This window comes from Xenopus tropicalis, chromosome 5 (genome assembly GCF_000004195.4).
Source record: "Xenopus tropicalis strain Nigerian chromosome 5, UCB_Xtro_10.0, whole genome shotgun sequence".
Taxonomy (NCBI): Eukaryota; Metazoa; Chordata; class Amphibia; order Anura; family Pipidae; genus Xenopus; species Xenopus tropicalis.
Window position 1 is genome coordinate 46,486,969 of NC_030681.2, and position 16,733 is coordinate 46,503,701.

The 16,733-nt window shown below is 38.5% G+C and overlaps 1 protein-coding gene across 3 annotated transcripts in view; it reads left to right on the top strand.

The window, feature by feature from the left end:
* The first annotated feature begins 4,242 nt into the window (after positions 1-4,242).
* ltbp1 (latent transforming growth factor beta binding protein 1) overlaps positions 4,243-16,733 on the top strand; it is a 205,647-nt gene continuing 193,156 nt past the window's right edge. For 2 of the 3 annotated variants that reach the window (XM_012963793.3, XM_012963794.3), the window contains exon 1: positions 4,243-5,141. In XM_012963793.3, the coding sequence (XP_012819247.1) occupies positions 4,747-5,141 (395 nt within the window). In that variant the 5' untranslated portion in view covers positions 4,243-4,746. The remainder of the gene's footprint in view (positions 5,142-16,733) is intronic. The other variant, XM_031901994.1, reaches the window with a different exon arrangement.

The window sequence follows — 16,733 nt, forward strand, 5'->3', positions numbered from 1 at the left end:
CACCAAATTATTTAAAGCATATAGTCTGTGCTTTAGGGCAAATTAATTTAAGATAACTTTATGGATTTGCGTAAAGTGTCACATGGACCCAGGCCTTTAGGGGATGGCAGGCCAACCGTGCTTTTAAAGAATAAACACATTTACAATTTAACAAAAATGATGGTAGGTACTGAGTGGATGAATAAAAGCCATTGGATATAACTAGACTATGCAAAGAGATGTGCCCAGGCTACAGAGAATCCATTCTAAAGGTAGCAAAAAACAAATGAGGTTTGGTTTGCACTCACAGTGTAAAAATAGTTTATATCATGATGTTGACTCAAAGAACTTATTTTGTACAAGATGTTATTCTATACAATTTTGTTAAACAAAGTATGTATACATGCACTTATATACCATAGAGTCCATCACTGTAACCTGCAGCACTATTATCTTCCTATTCATGTCTGTAAGTTACCTTCCCATTTAGATCTATGGGGCAGGGAACTCTATCCTCTTGTCTCTTTGATTCTTAACTTATTGCAACCATACCTTGTATGTATTTATTATTATACTTTGTATTTATCTATTATTGTAATAACCCTGTTTGTTGTATACATTTATTGTTCTACTGTACAGCACTGTGTACATAAGTAGTGCTTTATAAATACAGATATACATACATATGAGTACAGTAAAAGACACGAGATATACAACACAGACCGTTTCATGGCTTCATTGCATTGTTCATCAGAAATTTACCCTAGCAGAAGCCAATAAGATTGTGTGGTATGGCACAAACCCTTCTTGTTACCTGCAGCTTTGGGTAAAGACACACATTTAGCTACTAGTAGCAGCTTCTTTTTTCACGGCTACTAAACCTTGCCATAGACAGTACTTAAAATACTTAAAATTGCTTCTACTAAAACACACATAGAGACAATTATCAGTAAATTATTAGCATTGTCTATTTTAGTAGCCACAACAAGTTGCTGCTACTAGTAGCTCTGTGTGTCTTCACCCTTATTGTTAAATAGTTCTACCAATTAGACAAGAATCAAAATTACACCAACCCAGCCCTGTGGCCCTGATAAATATATTATGAGACTTGGCAAGGTAATTGGTGGTTGCCACAGAATTCATGACTTCCTGTAGAATCAACCCAACAATTCCAAAGAAATGTACATGTTACATGTGCAGTAATATGCATAAAGGTTATGCTGTGTGACAAGTGGATGACCACGAAAAGAAAATACAGGGAGCCCAGGCTGCATAAAATAAACCAGAGACCCCAGGATAATTCCATAATGCCATCACCAACTGTCAAGGCAATATAAGAATGTATGTGCTTTTTTTCATGATCAAGTAGTTAGCCCAATCTACTACACAATCTACAAGTACAATCAATGTGTATATCTAGAGCCTATAGTGGCATTTTCTTTACTGTAAAAAGGATGTACAGGGTGAACTGTAAAACATTATTTGCTATATTGCTGCTAGTCCTCTTTTTTATCACTTGTCTTCCAGGTTTGAAACTCCAAACTGTCGCTGCTGCTTCCCAATCATTTGAATTAGAAACAACAGTTTAGATTTTCATGACCAGAATTTTTAGAATCTGCAAGATTTTAAAAGAATGCTTCTTTTTACTTATATGTCTGCTCTTTACTGATGGGAATACGTACTTATGCATTGCTGCCTGTTTTCACACATTGCATTAAAGTGTATTTGCAGATGTACTTACCACTGACGTGCACTCTGTTCCTGGGCTGCACGTGCTACTTCTTCCCCTCCAACAAATAGGTGTTGATAATCAAGAACAAATACAACGCTCACAGCTGTCACACAAAACTGCTCTCATGTTCTAATACTTATAGCAAACCTCTTTTGCTTGGGCACCTACTGTAAGGTTCTAATTTTAAACACAGAATTATTAGGCTGCCAGCAGAAAAACATCCAAAATCGCCCCCTGACACCTTATTGTCTTAAATAGATAATGCTGGACAGATGGTTTTGAGCCTGAAAAGTGGCAGTACTTCTGTTGTCAGGCATTTAAGTCAATGGAGAGCAAGAGGGAGAAACTTTGGGTAATAATCCTTTGCAATTTACTTCGATTAAAGGACAAGGAAAGACTAAACACAATAAAGGTTCTATGGAAAGGCATACCTGAATACTGTCTAACAGTGCTCCTGTTTCTGTCAACTTCTTAGCCATTCATTAGAATACAATCCCTAGTTTTCACAAAGGGAGAAAAAAAAATGCTTTATTAGCAAGATCAAAAGCATGTGCACTGAACTTGTGTAAACTCCTCGTATACGTGCTTTTCCCATTGCAAGCCGGATCGCTTGCATACATTACTTTAGCCCTCTCCAAAACAGGAATCAATTGCAACTGCTTATAGTGCTTGCTTTGGTATCCATTCATACTCAGTGCTGATCGGTGTCTGTTCTCCCACCATGTTGATGACGTCGGCAGAAGAAACATGGCGTCTGCGAAAGAAGAAACCAAAGGAAGATTCTTAAGGCAATCAGCTCTTTTCAGCAATCCAGGAGAGAAAGGGCTGGCAAATCATATAATGAGCTATAGAAAGAAGGGTTTCCTTGTCCTTTAAAAACTTTTGTACTGTTTTTATGCAAATGTTAATTTTTAACAAAGGGCTCACGCTTCTTAGTAGCAATTTATGGGCGGCCGCCAGCTACTTGACTTGAAAAGAAATAGTGGAGCTTAGGAGAAGAGGAAAATAAATGTGAGGTTGCCAAATGAGCAAATCTTTCCACTGATATACCCAATCTGGGTGGGAGATATCGTGCTAATGCGATTGTTTGGTCCTAGGACCAAGCAATTGCATTGCAATGAAGGGTAAAGGAGAAGTCGGAGTGAGTACCGCATCAATGAGCTGATGCAGTCCTTGATCCTACTGAAAAATCAAGCGTGCCTGATTGAAGCCTGTTGGAGGGCCCCATACACAGGCTGATAAACCATTGAATCGGTCTGATTCGACAGCTTAACTCTGCCCATGTATGGCCACCTTTGGGGGAAACCCTATTATTTTAGGCTTAGGCATGCATAGTAGTTGGATAAGCAAAAATATAAGGTAATGTAACAAAGGATGCAAAGTTTGCCATAGTATAGTAACCTATAGCAACCAATCAGATATTTGTTTTTAAACAACAGACCAGCTAATGCTTCCTGCAGATTGGTTGCTAAGGGTTACTAAACCAGTATCTCCTTTTATTACATACCCGCCATAGATTACTCTCTCATAGATTATTCTCTCTGTCAGTATGTTCCAGTCCCAGACCGGGAAGCCTATATTTAAAAGACAGTGCGCTTAAAGCACAGCTATAAGGTGGCCATAAAACAGGATGGTTCCAATAATGTGCCCTACTTCCAATATTCACACTGACTTTCTAAAAGGATTGCTTTGCACATAGCACCAGAAGTTGGGTTACTCCCATAGGGAATAACAAGTTGAAACCTGACTTCTGGTGCCCACGCAAATGGTTGGGTTGTATTTCTGGAAGACTATTACACTTTAATGAACTTTGCCAAGCTGATTGAAGGGTATTGTTGCCAAGTTCTTGTACTTTTATAAATAGTGCACCCATAGCTTTTACAAACAAAATGTATGCCAAAGGGTAGTGTTACTTTAAACACTGCAGCTTTCTAAATAGATGTTTTCTTTTATGCTTCATTTTATATTTCTGTTACATAAAATTAAAGACATTATATATGATTCTGTGTAGTCCAAGGTAAATAACTAGACAAGTGACACAAATGGACACACAGCTTCAGGCAAGAACTTTGTGCAACATCACAAAAAATGTCACACTGGTCCCACTCCTATTTAACAGAATGTTGCTTAGCAGCAGATTTAAGGGCTTAACCAAAGCCCATATACTTTGCCTTGCTAATAGGTTTTATGTCGGTATTGAGCACTGCATGTATGAAGTTGGATAACAACTAACCACTGGGCCAGTCTGATGAAGGCCATAGGGATGGAGGTACATACATTGGCAGGGACTGATGTAAATGACTAATAATCTCTCTAAAATCCCGTGTAATATATGATTGCTAAGAAAAGTACATGCAGTGAGGTGACTGGCTGCCTTTGTGACAGACAAACGAGGAGCCTGATATACCAGCAGCCACAGTACAGGTTCAGTCAGGGCATCTCCCAATTAGGATGTGCTATGTGACGTCATGTGTGAGGGTTTGGCTGCCCCGCACTGACAGGCCGCCTGTTGCTGCTGCTGCTACACACAAACTTCTAAAGCACTTTTTTTCAAAGCTAAGCCCCAGCTTTTTTTTTGTAATGTTGAGCAGAAGCTCACAGACCTACAGTACACTGGCAGCACAGGCAACCTAAACATCTGCTCCTTATAGAAGCCCCTTGAACTGCCCCCCTTCACTTCTCCTCCTACTTTCCCTCTCTCTCTCTCTCTGCTCTCTCACTTTCCTTGGCTGCTGTATCAAGCAGCTCCTGAAGCACTGATCCCTTTCTTCTGATTTTTTTTTCTTTTCCTTCCCTCCAAGTCATGTTTATTTGCTGGCCAGGAGCAAACTGCTTCTGCTTCTTCTGAGCCTCCACTTTGCCTGGGACGCAAGAGGAGTTGCTTTCTTGGCTGTGCAGCAGGAGAGGAGGAGGAGGGGGTGAGAAGAGTTTGAAAGAAGAAGAAGAAGAGGCTCCGCCGGAGAGAGGAAGGCAGGGAAAATTACAAACAGGCAGATCTATTGCCAGATTTACTTGCTGGATACTTTGTCGCCCACATGGCTTGCAACAGGTGGGGAGTCGTGCTCTGTGCGGCTGTGCTTCTCTCCTCAGCTTTGGCTAATATAGAAAGCAGAGTAAGGAGGATCACTTATGTGCTCCAGCCGGGACCCCCGGGGATCTACCAGCAGCAGCACCCTGTGCCACTCAGCCACAATGTGGTGCTAAGCAGCGGGCAACAAGGCGCTGGCAGTCACATGAGCACCCAGGAAAGGAGCCGCAGGATGAGCCGGGTGATCGCCAGCCCGTCCTTGGTGCAGAGGCAACAGATCCCTGGGCAAAACGCGGCTTCCATGGTGAGCCAGTACTATTCCTTCTCCCGGGGCAGCGCGCAACAGGACGCACACAGAAGCCCCAGCCTGACGCAGACGCAGCACAAGTTCCAGCACCAAGGGTGAGAGGCAACTTGACTGATCCGTGTGGGACAGGGCAAGGGGTAGGGAATGAGCAGTTGGGACATGCTTACATTGCACCGCTTATTAGAGCAGCCTAGGGGATAGAGCACGTCCAGTTGTGACTTTAGAGGCAGGTGGTTAGCATGAAACAGAGGCATAGCGACCATGGCCACAGGGCAATGGGGATTCCCTTTTGGGATATGTTTCTGGGGTGAATGTGTGAGGTACGGTACCCCTTTGCCTGCTAGAGGGCTATATTGTATATCATACAGTATATTGTATACAGTTTACATATAAATACTGTAGTGTATTTTTGCACTCACATTTAGAACATGGAACAAGTCCTGTATTGGTTTGTGCAGTCCACATAGCAAGTTTAAGGAAATCTAAAGGGGACATATTCCATATTTATAGGTAGAAATTATGCTCCATTGTTTTCGTAGCTACACAATAAATGCGTGCATAATGTGCACATAGAACAACAATAATGGGTTACTGCCATATTACTTACCTCAGCTGATGCATTATCCTCTATCAATAACCAAAACAGTGGCCGCTTAGAAACAGTATACTGTATATATATATATATATATATATATATATATATATATAAACTTTGTATATTTGTGAGACTTATAGATTCACAGGTATCAGAAACTGTAATTATTTGTTATTAATGTTGGTAAAGACAAGCAGGAATGCCCAACCTGTGCCAGTCTACTTGTTGCTTTTGTCAGTACCAGCTGTTAGGGGATGCTGAGATGTATAGTTCAGTAACAGTTGGAGGGCTGCTGGTTGGATACCCCTGTCATATATATACATAGATGAATATGAAAACTGTGTCTCAGTTATGGAGAATATATTTGAAGGGAGAATGCATTGATTTCCACATACTGTACTTTGGATATAATTGGCAAAATATATTGTTTGCATCCAGTCAAATTGCACCACTGTGATTATCTGCTTGAGCCAAAGAGTAATATTCACAGCTTGGTCACTATATAATTAAAAGTTGTGCCTCTTTAATGCAGCTATTATTTTTCACTGTGTAGAAGAAGAAAGTTGCACATGACGTATATGGGAAACTGAGCCAATTTCCCCGAAGTACAAAAGGTTATTTCTGGCTGGCCTTCCTATTGGCATAGTCACCTCTTCTGGGTGTGATAGGATGTTTAGGTCTCTATGTCTTTTCCAGGCTCCAAAAGCTTTCTTTTCAATTCATCATATGCTGCCACAACGGATATTAGTAGGCTTAGGGTAGCTGGGAAAACACAGGCAGTGGCTCTTTGGGGGTACCCTAAGTCTCCCTGGTGTTTCCTTATCGTTTTTTTTTCACAGGACATATGGGTATGACTTTAATACCAAACTTGAAAGTGTCTACACTTACTTCACTTGGAAAAGTTTAATGCTCTCAGAATTGCAGGTTTACCCGCAGGTGCCAGTGGTCTGAATTCCAAACTCAAATCCTATGTAACCTCAGCATTAGCAAGATTTGCATCTGTGCAGTTTGTAATTAACTGATTATATCTGTCTCATTTACTCAGACAACTGGTAGTAAGTTGCTTGGAACACGCTGCTGGGAAGCAGTTGTCCACTCAGAACTTCTCTCCTCTCCCTAAATTAGCGGACAGCCTTATCCTTTATAAAATTCATAGAATTTTTGGAATGTGAGAATGATTGTAAATTAGAACTGAGAATTAGTGAAATCTGTCTACATGTATTATTTCTACAACAAACTTTAAAATTAATGGCCAAGTAAGTAACATCCAAAAAGTAAATGTAATCATCGATTTCTATCAAAGTATAGAAATTCTTTATTATTCTTTACATATGTGACAGTTATGTAGCTCTGCATTTTCCCCTCTCAGTTCACACAAGTCCTGGCCCCATTATGCACACTTTAGCACCCAGAAATAAAGGATGACAGTTGTTATGTGCTGTTGCTGCAATGTGCATAGCCACGGTGATTGCTTTTTTAAAATGGGAAAACTGGAGTGTTGGGGGTGCTATGGTTTTGGCATGCAATCCCATAGATTTTTATAATGCATGAGGCAAATTAAACCTTTTACCCCGGGCTGGTGTCCCTGTACGGAGAGAACAGCACCAGCCTGGGGTAGCTGCAGCGCTTCCTACTTCCGGGTTCGCTCGTGCTCGCTTGTGCAGTAGAGTGAAAAGCCCAACTTTAACAAGTCGGCTTTTCACTCTACTGCGCATGCGCCTGTCCTTAGTCGTTCCAAGAACGAAGCCGGAAGGAGGAAGCGCATCGCTCCAGGTACCCGGGCTGGTGCTGTTTTCTCCTAACAGGGGCACCAACCTGGGGTACAACCCGGGGCCTTTCCTTGCCCTTTAAGGTATGGAGATGCAAATTTACGGAAAGACCCCTTATCCGGAAAGCTCCAGGTCCCGAGCATTCTGGATAACAGGTCTCATACCTGTACTTATGGTATATGGCACCCATACCTAGTCTGTGCACAAAAATACTTCTTTAGATTTCACAAGTTCATGTTCTGTAATATATGAAATGCAGCTTACACAGAAACATTCTGCCCTGCTGTTGCAGTTCAGTGTGTAGCAATGCATTTTCATACACACTGTGAATGATTGATGAACCTGGGGGTTTATTTATTATGGTGAAAAGAATGTGGCCCCAAGGTAAATGTACCTGCATCTTATGGACCATGTTCTGTTGTTTTATACTAGTACACATAGGATGGGATCTACCGCTAGAGTGACAGCCCCACTGAAGAACTTTTTTTTGTACAGAGATTTTTGAACAGGACAGGATACACCAGCTCTATTTAGTAGTCACATGAGCTGTGTAGACAAACAAGAAGGTTGGCAACATAACAATATGATGGAGTCATTCATTTGGTAGAATACAGTAAAGTTTTCAGCATTTTTTTCAGTATTGCAAGCACTCTGGGAGATCTAAGTTTTTCTCACTAATAAAATAGCCCCTGTCAAGGGCTTTCAAGTAAAAATCATGCTAAGGGCCACCTAAAAGTTTTGGGGATCATTAAACATTTACATGACAAAGCTTTAGCCTTTAAAATTGAGACGGGCATTATTGACGCCAAAAACCTGATTGTGTGGGAAAAAATTTGATTTTTTTCCCCGCAATTTATTATGCAAGAAAATAATGAAGAATATGAATAAAAAAACACCTAAACATCTAAAACCTGTCCAAATCAGTTATAAATCAATGGAAGATGTCCTTTTACTAGGTCATTCTTTGCTTTTGGTTTGAGAGGGTTTTTTTTAAAGCCAGCTTTTGTACAACAATATGAAAAAGTTACAGTTTTCATGAGACAAATAAAAAAAAGTAGTGCTTTTTCAAATAAATGACTGACATTTGTGGAAATGAGTTTAGTCGTGGTTTCAAAAAATGATAAAACAATGAAAATCCAAATGTTATACCTCAAAGGTTATTTGAGGTAAAAAGGTAAGGTTTATTAGATGTTTTATTAGTGAGTGTATTCTGTGCAAAAGAATAACAGAACAAAGACAGAACTGGGTTTTTATAGACTTTGTGACATGGTAGCATACAACATAATTATGTATGAGTATGGGTGTTTCCAGTTCGAACAAAGAACTGTTCTTAAGCCACAACAGGTGGCACAGCCCTCAAGGCTGAACCAAGACTAGCGTGAGAACAGCATCCATCCAAGTCAGGAGGGTGGTGCCTGTATGGGCTTTAAACAATAACACAGTACATAGGTGATAAGACCCGCTTTAGAGATTTAACTCCATTGGGACTGGAATGAAGAGTAAAATGAAATGCTTCACAACATCCTTCATGGGCCACTAAAGGGGCGGGGGGGTGTAGGAAATCTGCCTACACAGAATTTATTCTTTATCATTAGTAAATGGGTGTCTGAATGTCTTTGAGAACACGTACAAGTACTGTTTTATTATTACAGAGGAAAATAAACAAATTTTTAAAAATGTAAAGTATTTGATTAAAATTAAGTAAATAGGAGATGGCCTCCCCATAATTTGGAGCTTTCTGGATTACAAACAGATTTCCGGATAACAGATCCTATTCCTGTAGTCACTATTCTGCCTACAGATAAATGTTCTCATGGTTCTTATGTATTTGTTTACACTGTGGCTGCTCATCCTGTTGTTTAACTACTTATCAGCTTTATTCCCTTTGTAACTGTACACCCTGGCACCTTCCACTCTTGCATTCCATTCCACTTTGCGTAGACTTTGTAAGCTAGAAGTACTTCTGTCCTTTACTGTTAATATCCGTATTCACTCTGCCATAAGTCCATGTAGGTCTGTTGCCCAGAGCACAAGTTCTGTAGAATAGGCTGGTGTTTAATGACCATGCTGACAACATTGCTTCTTTGATCTCCCCATTGGCCTCTTTATGCAGATGCTCTTCATGACTGGATGCAGTCACTGGGGAAAGTATTACAAGGCCTGGCCTTTATAGCTTCCGGGTGTAGTTTAGGTAATAATAAATGGGTTGTAGATAATCTTTTAAACTTGAATCATGTTCCCTGTAATAATGTACGTTATCTTTGTATTGATACTAAAGCATCTTTGCCATCCCTTAAAAACAAAAATGCGCAAGTGGAAACACTTCTCTGCACAAAATGCATTTTAAATTAAGTTCAGTGAAAAGGCTTTTGCTATTACTCTTGTAGTGGACGAGGCTTTGAATCAAAGTGAGACTATTGTGATGTATTGCTCCGAGCAGCTGACCTTCTCACAGTAAAGTCTTCTTAGAAAGTCCTTTTGCAGTGACCTTATTCAGTGGCTTTTAAACGTATAGTGAGATGGTTATCTTCCTCATAATAGGCTATGTCGTGTCAACTGAACAGTTAAATATTATGTTAGTGCCGTCTTAGAAGTTCCTCTTAGAAGGTTTGTAGGTCCCTTGTAAACAGACTGCAGGTGTTAATTTTTTGTGACAACAAGTAAGTCTTTGAGACTTTATGGGGGCCATTTACTAAACATCAGATTGTTTTTTCCAATTTGGATTTTTAGCACTAAAAGTCACAGAAAAAAAGTTGCGATTTTTCCGAGATTTACTATGCGTCACTGGCTAAAAATCCAAACCGACAATTTAACAGCTAGAGATCAAGTCAGTGTCAGATGTCCCTTCCCTTCCCTGGAGGATCTTTCTTTTACTTCGAAACTTTAGAAGTTTCAGATTTTTGACACTTTTCGTGACTTTTCTGAGACTTTACCCGCGCAGACTTTTTCATTTCAGATTTTTTAGTAAATGCCAGACATTCATGGAAACGAGTTAATTCGAATTTTAAAATAAAAAAAAGAGAAATGGTATAGGGTACTTAGAGTGTAAGTTTCACTGGGGCAGAGACATAATTAATAAGAATAGTTTCTTGGTTTGGAAATATCTACTGTTTAAATCAGGTAAATGGGTATTTTGAATGTTTCAAATATTTTTTTTATACAGGCACTACATTCTAGGTTTGCTTCTAATACAAATATGATTATGGTGCTGGAATTGACCAGTATATAAAAAACATGCCACCGACTAACTACCCTGAAATATTTCACAAACTTGGAGCAAGGGAATGCCCTAAGCAAGAATGCCCATTTATCAACATTAAAAGTTCACCCAGCACACCCTTACCTCCTCCAACAATTCTTACTTGGTGCACCGCCCAGAGAGTCAGCACTCCCAACGCAGTCCAGCAAAAAATAGTTGACCGGCACAACGAGTGATGTGGTGCAAGCGGGGCTTGGCCCCTGCGTGTTTATTCAAAAATAGCAGCAACGTTTCGGGGGCGAACCCCTTGTCAGGCATACAAACCAGTGCAGTGAACATGATTAAATAGTCTCACACTTCATTAGCACACACAATTGTGCAATTAGCATATTTAACCTTTAAACAATCTGTAAAAGCCATTTCAAAGTGTACAAATGCATAATTTTATAATAACACTTCTCAGTATATCAGAGAAATGTCCATAAGTGAAAACTTCATGAAAAAAGACATCATTCCAAAATATTAATCTGCAAAAGAGTTATAAAATTTGTTTTAAAATTTTAAATTAATTGATGTACATATGGACTTATTTTTTTTAAATTTCTTTAAAAAAAATGTATAACTCTTTTGCAGATTATTTTGGAATGATGTTGTTTTTCATGAAAAAACACTAGTTGTGCAGGTCAACTATTTTTTGCATTTATCAGCATTCTCATTTTTGTGGGTTTAGAGGTTTTTGAAACCACAACTAAACTCATTTTCACTAAAACCATGAATGTCTAGTCATTTATTAAAGGATCCAAATTGAAAAAGCGCAAATGAATTAAAATGTAGAACAAAAATTGAAAAAAAAATTTGTGGGTTTTTAGTTTTTTCACAAATCGTTGTGGACTTTCATATGATAAAAAAGCGAAAACCTCTAAACCATGAATTTGCCTAGGACAGCTCTCAATAACTTCTACATGACCTTTGCAGCTTTTAGATGGCAAAGTCGTATATTAATGGTTTTCGTGGTTTTAATGCTTAATAAATCACAAATTTTTTTTTTTTTTTTTAAATTGTGAAAAGAAAGAAACATGAATGTTACTAAGTGCCTCATTGCTTAAAGTCACCCTTCGTACGTTTCAGGGTGTACGTTTCACACCCTGTGTATCATAACCCTATTTAACTTTTAAATTGTAAACTGATGCTGATGTCCCATGGAGAGATTTAGTCGCCTGTGCCATGATTCGCCATGATTTTGGATTTCCAAAGTGGTGAGAAGTTGCCTGCAGGAGGAAACTTTGAGAAACTTCGGAAAACTGAAGCACTGCATAAGCCTTTTCACCAGCAATTTTGGAGAGATTAGTCTATCCAGAGAATAAGATCTATCGGCGGGCGACTATATCTCAATGCAATGCGGCTGTTTTATCTCAACTCTTATTTAGATTAAAAAGCTCTGTTTATCTTGTGTGAATGGAGATGAGCTTGGCTATGCAGTAGCCCAAGGGAGGTGGCAGACAGGATGATTAGTCGCCCGCTATAAATCTTTGCTACTGCGGGTGACTAATTTCTCCGAAATGCCATCCCACCGGCAGAAATGTAAATTCCTGGTGGGGTGGCATAAGCTTCACTTTCGTTTTCCATAATCACCCGAAGTTTCCTCGTGAGGCAACTTCAGAAACCCGAACCAATACGTATGCCATCCCACTGACGATTTATATTCTTGCCAGTGGGATGGCATTTTGGGAAGAATAGTCGCCCGCTGTAGCAAAAATTTATCATAGGTTACTAATCTTCCCGTCTGCCACCTCCTTAACTGTTTTCACCTCGTTCTCTCTTATCTGCATACCCCTGCTACAGACTCCTTTAGGTCAGATTCTTATCTCAAGTAATTTGTTGAGGAAATCTGCTTCAGGGCATTGTAACATATCTAAAGGGGACAATGTTGCGAGGGATTCTTTAGGGATGGCTTGAACCTTTGTAACAATGCCATTTTTGAAGTTGTTTTTGCAGATTATTTTGCTGTTAGCTTTAACTGTATGTTCCACCTACTGGCAAAATGCAAAATCTTTAATATTAATACTTATAATTTATGGTTTAGCCTTCTTTTAAAAATGCACATTTAAAAAGGTACATTCTATAGAGAGTGCTACCAAAATTTCAGTTGTTCTTAAAAGTGATACTCTGGATGTGCACATGTGCAGTACACAAATTCTAGAAAATTTCTTTACTGGGCAGACGCACACCTTCATTCAGCCCAGGAGATTACTCTAAATAATAAAAGCAATATTTTTAGAGCGCTTTTCACCCGTGACACTCAAAGTGATTAACACATTACTAATAGCACTCGGCGCCTGCACCCTCACCCACCCAACTCGGCTGCCAGATTTGCATAAGAATTATCTGGCAGCTGGGGAGGTGTTTTGTTTTAGACCGCCCCCCCCCTAGAGCTGCCACCCTAGACAAAGGCCCTCAGGTGCCTATATAGATAGATATATAGATGCAGCCTGTATATGGCAAAAAAGTTGCATGGATGGCAGACAGTTCACAAACTGTGGTTGCTGCAATGTAGAAAGACCCAGAGGATTCTGTGTACATGAAATCCCAGGGATGTTTATGAATCTCTTTATGGACCTGGCATACCCAGCGATTTTGGGTTAATAAGACATTAATAAACAAGTATTTATCAAGTTGGCAGCTTAAAGTACAAGTTTCTGTTATTTGAATATCAAAACACCACACAATTTGCTTCTACATGACAGTGTATAAAGCTGACATATGCATTTTCTCAATATAAAGAAATTCACGCATCCTCCAGTGTATTGAATCGTATTAAGTGTCGAATAGAGCCTTTCTCTTGCCTGTTTTAGAAACTCTACCTGTACAGATAACTACCATAAATAGAGCTTGTTTTTTACATGCCCTTGTACATGCATGTTGTTCAGAAATTAAAAATATGTTTAGTACTTTAAGCTACCAAATTGATAAATATTTGGCATTCCTAATAATGTCAGCAGTTAATGGTTTATGTACAATCTTGAGATATTAATATCATGTAGTAAAAAAAATACTGCATGGGAAAGACAATTATGTTGCAATTTCACCCCCTCCCCTCTTCTCATTGTAGGTGAATAAAAATATATTGTTCAGATGCAGGTAGCTTTATTAAAGTCAGATCCCCTGATTAGAGATAAGGATCAGTACTTTATTACTTATTAAAGAAAGCCTACATTAAGCCGTTAGGAGAACCTCTAATGTAATTTCTTTGCCTCAAAGACTATTATGTGTTCTTTTTAGCATCAAAATATGTGAGGTCTTTGATCACATACAACACCGAATCAATTCTAGGTAAAACCATTTTGTGATATCATACACTTGATGCAGGTGCAGAAAGAGAAAGAAAGCTGCTTATAATAAGATATAAAAGATCCACCTTTAAAAGGGCAACAAAGGGACAAATAAGAGTAAATCTATACGATTTACTCTTATTTGTCCCTTTGTTGCCCTTTTAAGGCTTGTAACTCAAAAATAGATGCAGTCTTTGTGTGTCTTGACACCATTTATTAAAGATACTTGCTCCAAAAATGGTTGCACTTGTATTTGTCCCAATTGCCACCCAGTCTGTTTGATAAATCATGTACAAGATGCAGGACTGTGCCCATCACTCAGATAACAAATTGTGAATTAAAATGTTATAGCAGTCTACTAGCATTCATTTAATACATTAACCTTAGATAGAAAAAAATGCTACAATTTCAGTTATTTAGGATAGTACTTGAGGCACTAATAAAATACCCATTCAATCATAAACAATCTAGCTTTCCTTCCGGCACTAAACTCTTAAGAACTGGCTAGTAGATGGACATTTGCAATTGTCCTATTGGATTAAGGGAATATGGCCAGAATGCTTATCTGCTTCACTACCATATTGTGCACTTTTTTAACTATTTAGGAGGCCAATTTAAAGTAGAGTCTTTATGTGCATGGGGGACTTCTCCCTTTCATACCATTGCCATATAACTGTTTAATGAATACCATTTGTTAGAAGTTGAGAATTGGAGGTGAAGGAGCACCAGGAAAAATGCATACAAAAATTAATCTATAGTTACAGATTCCATAATTAAAAACACAATTGTAAATTGTTAACTACCTGGTGTTATACACCATATAAATTTAGACAAAAATTTCCCAAACCTAACAACATATCTTGGAGGTGTAACAATGAGGGGGTAAGAACTGTATTTCATATATTTTGGAAGGTTGAAAAATATTGGAAAGAAATACGTGAGGTATACCTACTAAATTCTGCAGAAATACAAATTTTTCTGAATTATAAAAAAAAAGCAGATTGCCACTCCCTAGAATTCTAGATTTCTAAAGTTAACAAACTAGTCCAGTTTGAAAAACTAGCCCAATCTACAAAACAAAGGCAAGAATATAAAGCAGTTTGGATTTGATAACGTCTGCTTAAGGATTCAAATACATTTGTGCTTTTAAAGTATAAAAATCCACTTGTGTGCTACATTGCCCATGATACTGGAGGCTAAGTTTGATTGCTTAAATTGTTGTTTATATAAAGCCTTGTGACATGTATTATACTATGTATATGATTCCTATCCTTTTCATATGATATATCCTGGAAATATACACATGAGACTGCATATTTTTTGAGCTACCACCATTCTGAACATGGTAATTATTTCTCACTGCAGCTTTGTCAGTAGAAGCAACAAACTTACACCTAAAGAATCACACTCAGATGATGCAGAGTGTCAGAATCTAGCCAATCCCCAATCCAATTTTAAGCTCAATTGCAAATTATTTTTAGAAATGTCTAACCGCACCTATGAACTTTTTAAAGGAGACATATTGGATAAATGGAAAAAAACCCTAATTTTGTAGGCAATTATGAATAAAGTCTGGTGCTGGTTTCACATTGGTCTAAAATTGAATACAGTCTGTAAAAATGGCCCATTTATTGGAACTCCCTATAGAGCCTATCAGGTCTCTGTCAGTGTTTCAAATGAAGGGTGGGTGTGTCCTAACGGTCCCTGCCACAAGCACAGTAGGAGGGGGAGAGCCAATCACAGGCCAGCAGTCACACAAGCAAAGACAAACTTCAGTTTCCCATCAGGTCTGTCTAGCTGTTGATTGGTTCCTATCCTACAGTGCATACTGAGTGCCGCTTGCTCCCATGCACATCCAGAGAATTTAGCCAGCAGAAAGTGGAACAGATGAGTGGGACTAGTAGGGTTTTGGTGAAATTTCTCAATAAATATGTCCAAAACACAATTTTTTTAAGCACAATCCTTCTATGTTTAGAGGCGTATAATTCACTGTTACATTCTTAATTTTTACATGATATGTCTCCTTTAATAAATGGGACTCAATTACTCATAGTGCAAATATGTGCAAGGCCACATTCACACTGAAATTGTTGGTAGAAAAACAGCATTATAAGGAGAAAACATGGCAAACTGCATCTTTGCAAACTGTGACTGTGTTCATAAATGACTCCTGTTGTCACCAAGATTCCAGCATTTCAGATGAGGTTTCATTAAGCAACAAAGCTACATTCCATGCTAAATCCAAGGTCATTCATGTTTAAATTAAAAAATAAATGGCAGAGATAAACATAAAAATCAGAAAACCCCACTGTACTCCACTCAAAAACTAAGTCAAGCCAAATTTTAGCATAATCGGCTCATATCCTTAATTTGTTGGGAGAAGTCTTTTTTTTAGGATATTTGTCTTACCATAGTTCAAGTTTTGTAGTAAATGACTGTGGAGAGATATTTCATTGTTCCTATATCCAGTTTCTTTATCCATCCATCTCTGTTTTATCCTTCAGCCAGTTGTCTTTTCAAGTTTAATTGTACCAGAGCCGAGGTCCATTAACATTTGCAGCACATGAGCAAACTCTAAGTAGACTCTAAGTACAAAATAGAAGGCATATACCTTTACTTGTTTAATTTGTTGTTATTTATTATTTATTATTGGCTATATGGAGTGGGTGATTATTAAAAAAAATATCTTGTCCCCTTTTATATTTTAATTCTAGTACTTTTGTTGCTAAGCCTTTTACTGTTTTAGAACAAAATAAGTAATCTCATAATAGAAATATTTCTAGAAATGTTTGCCC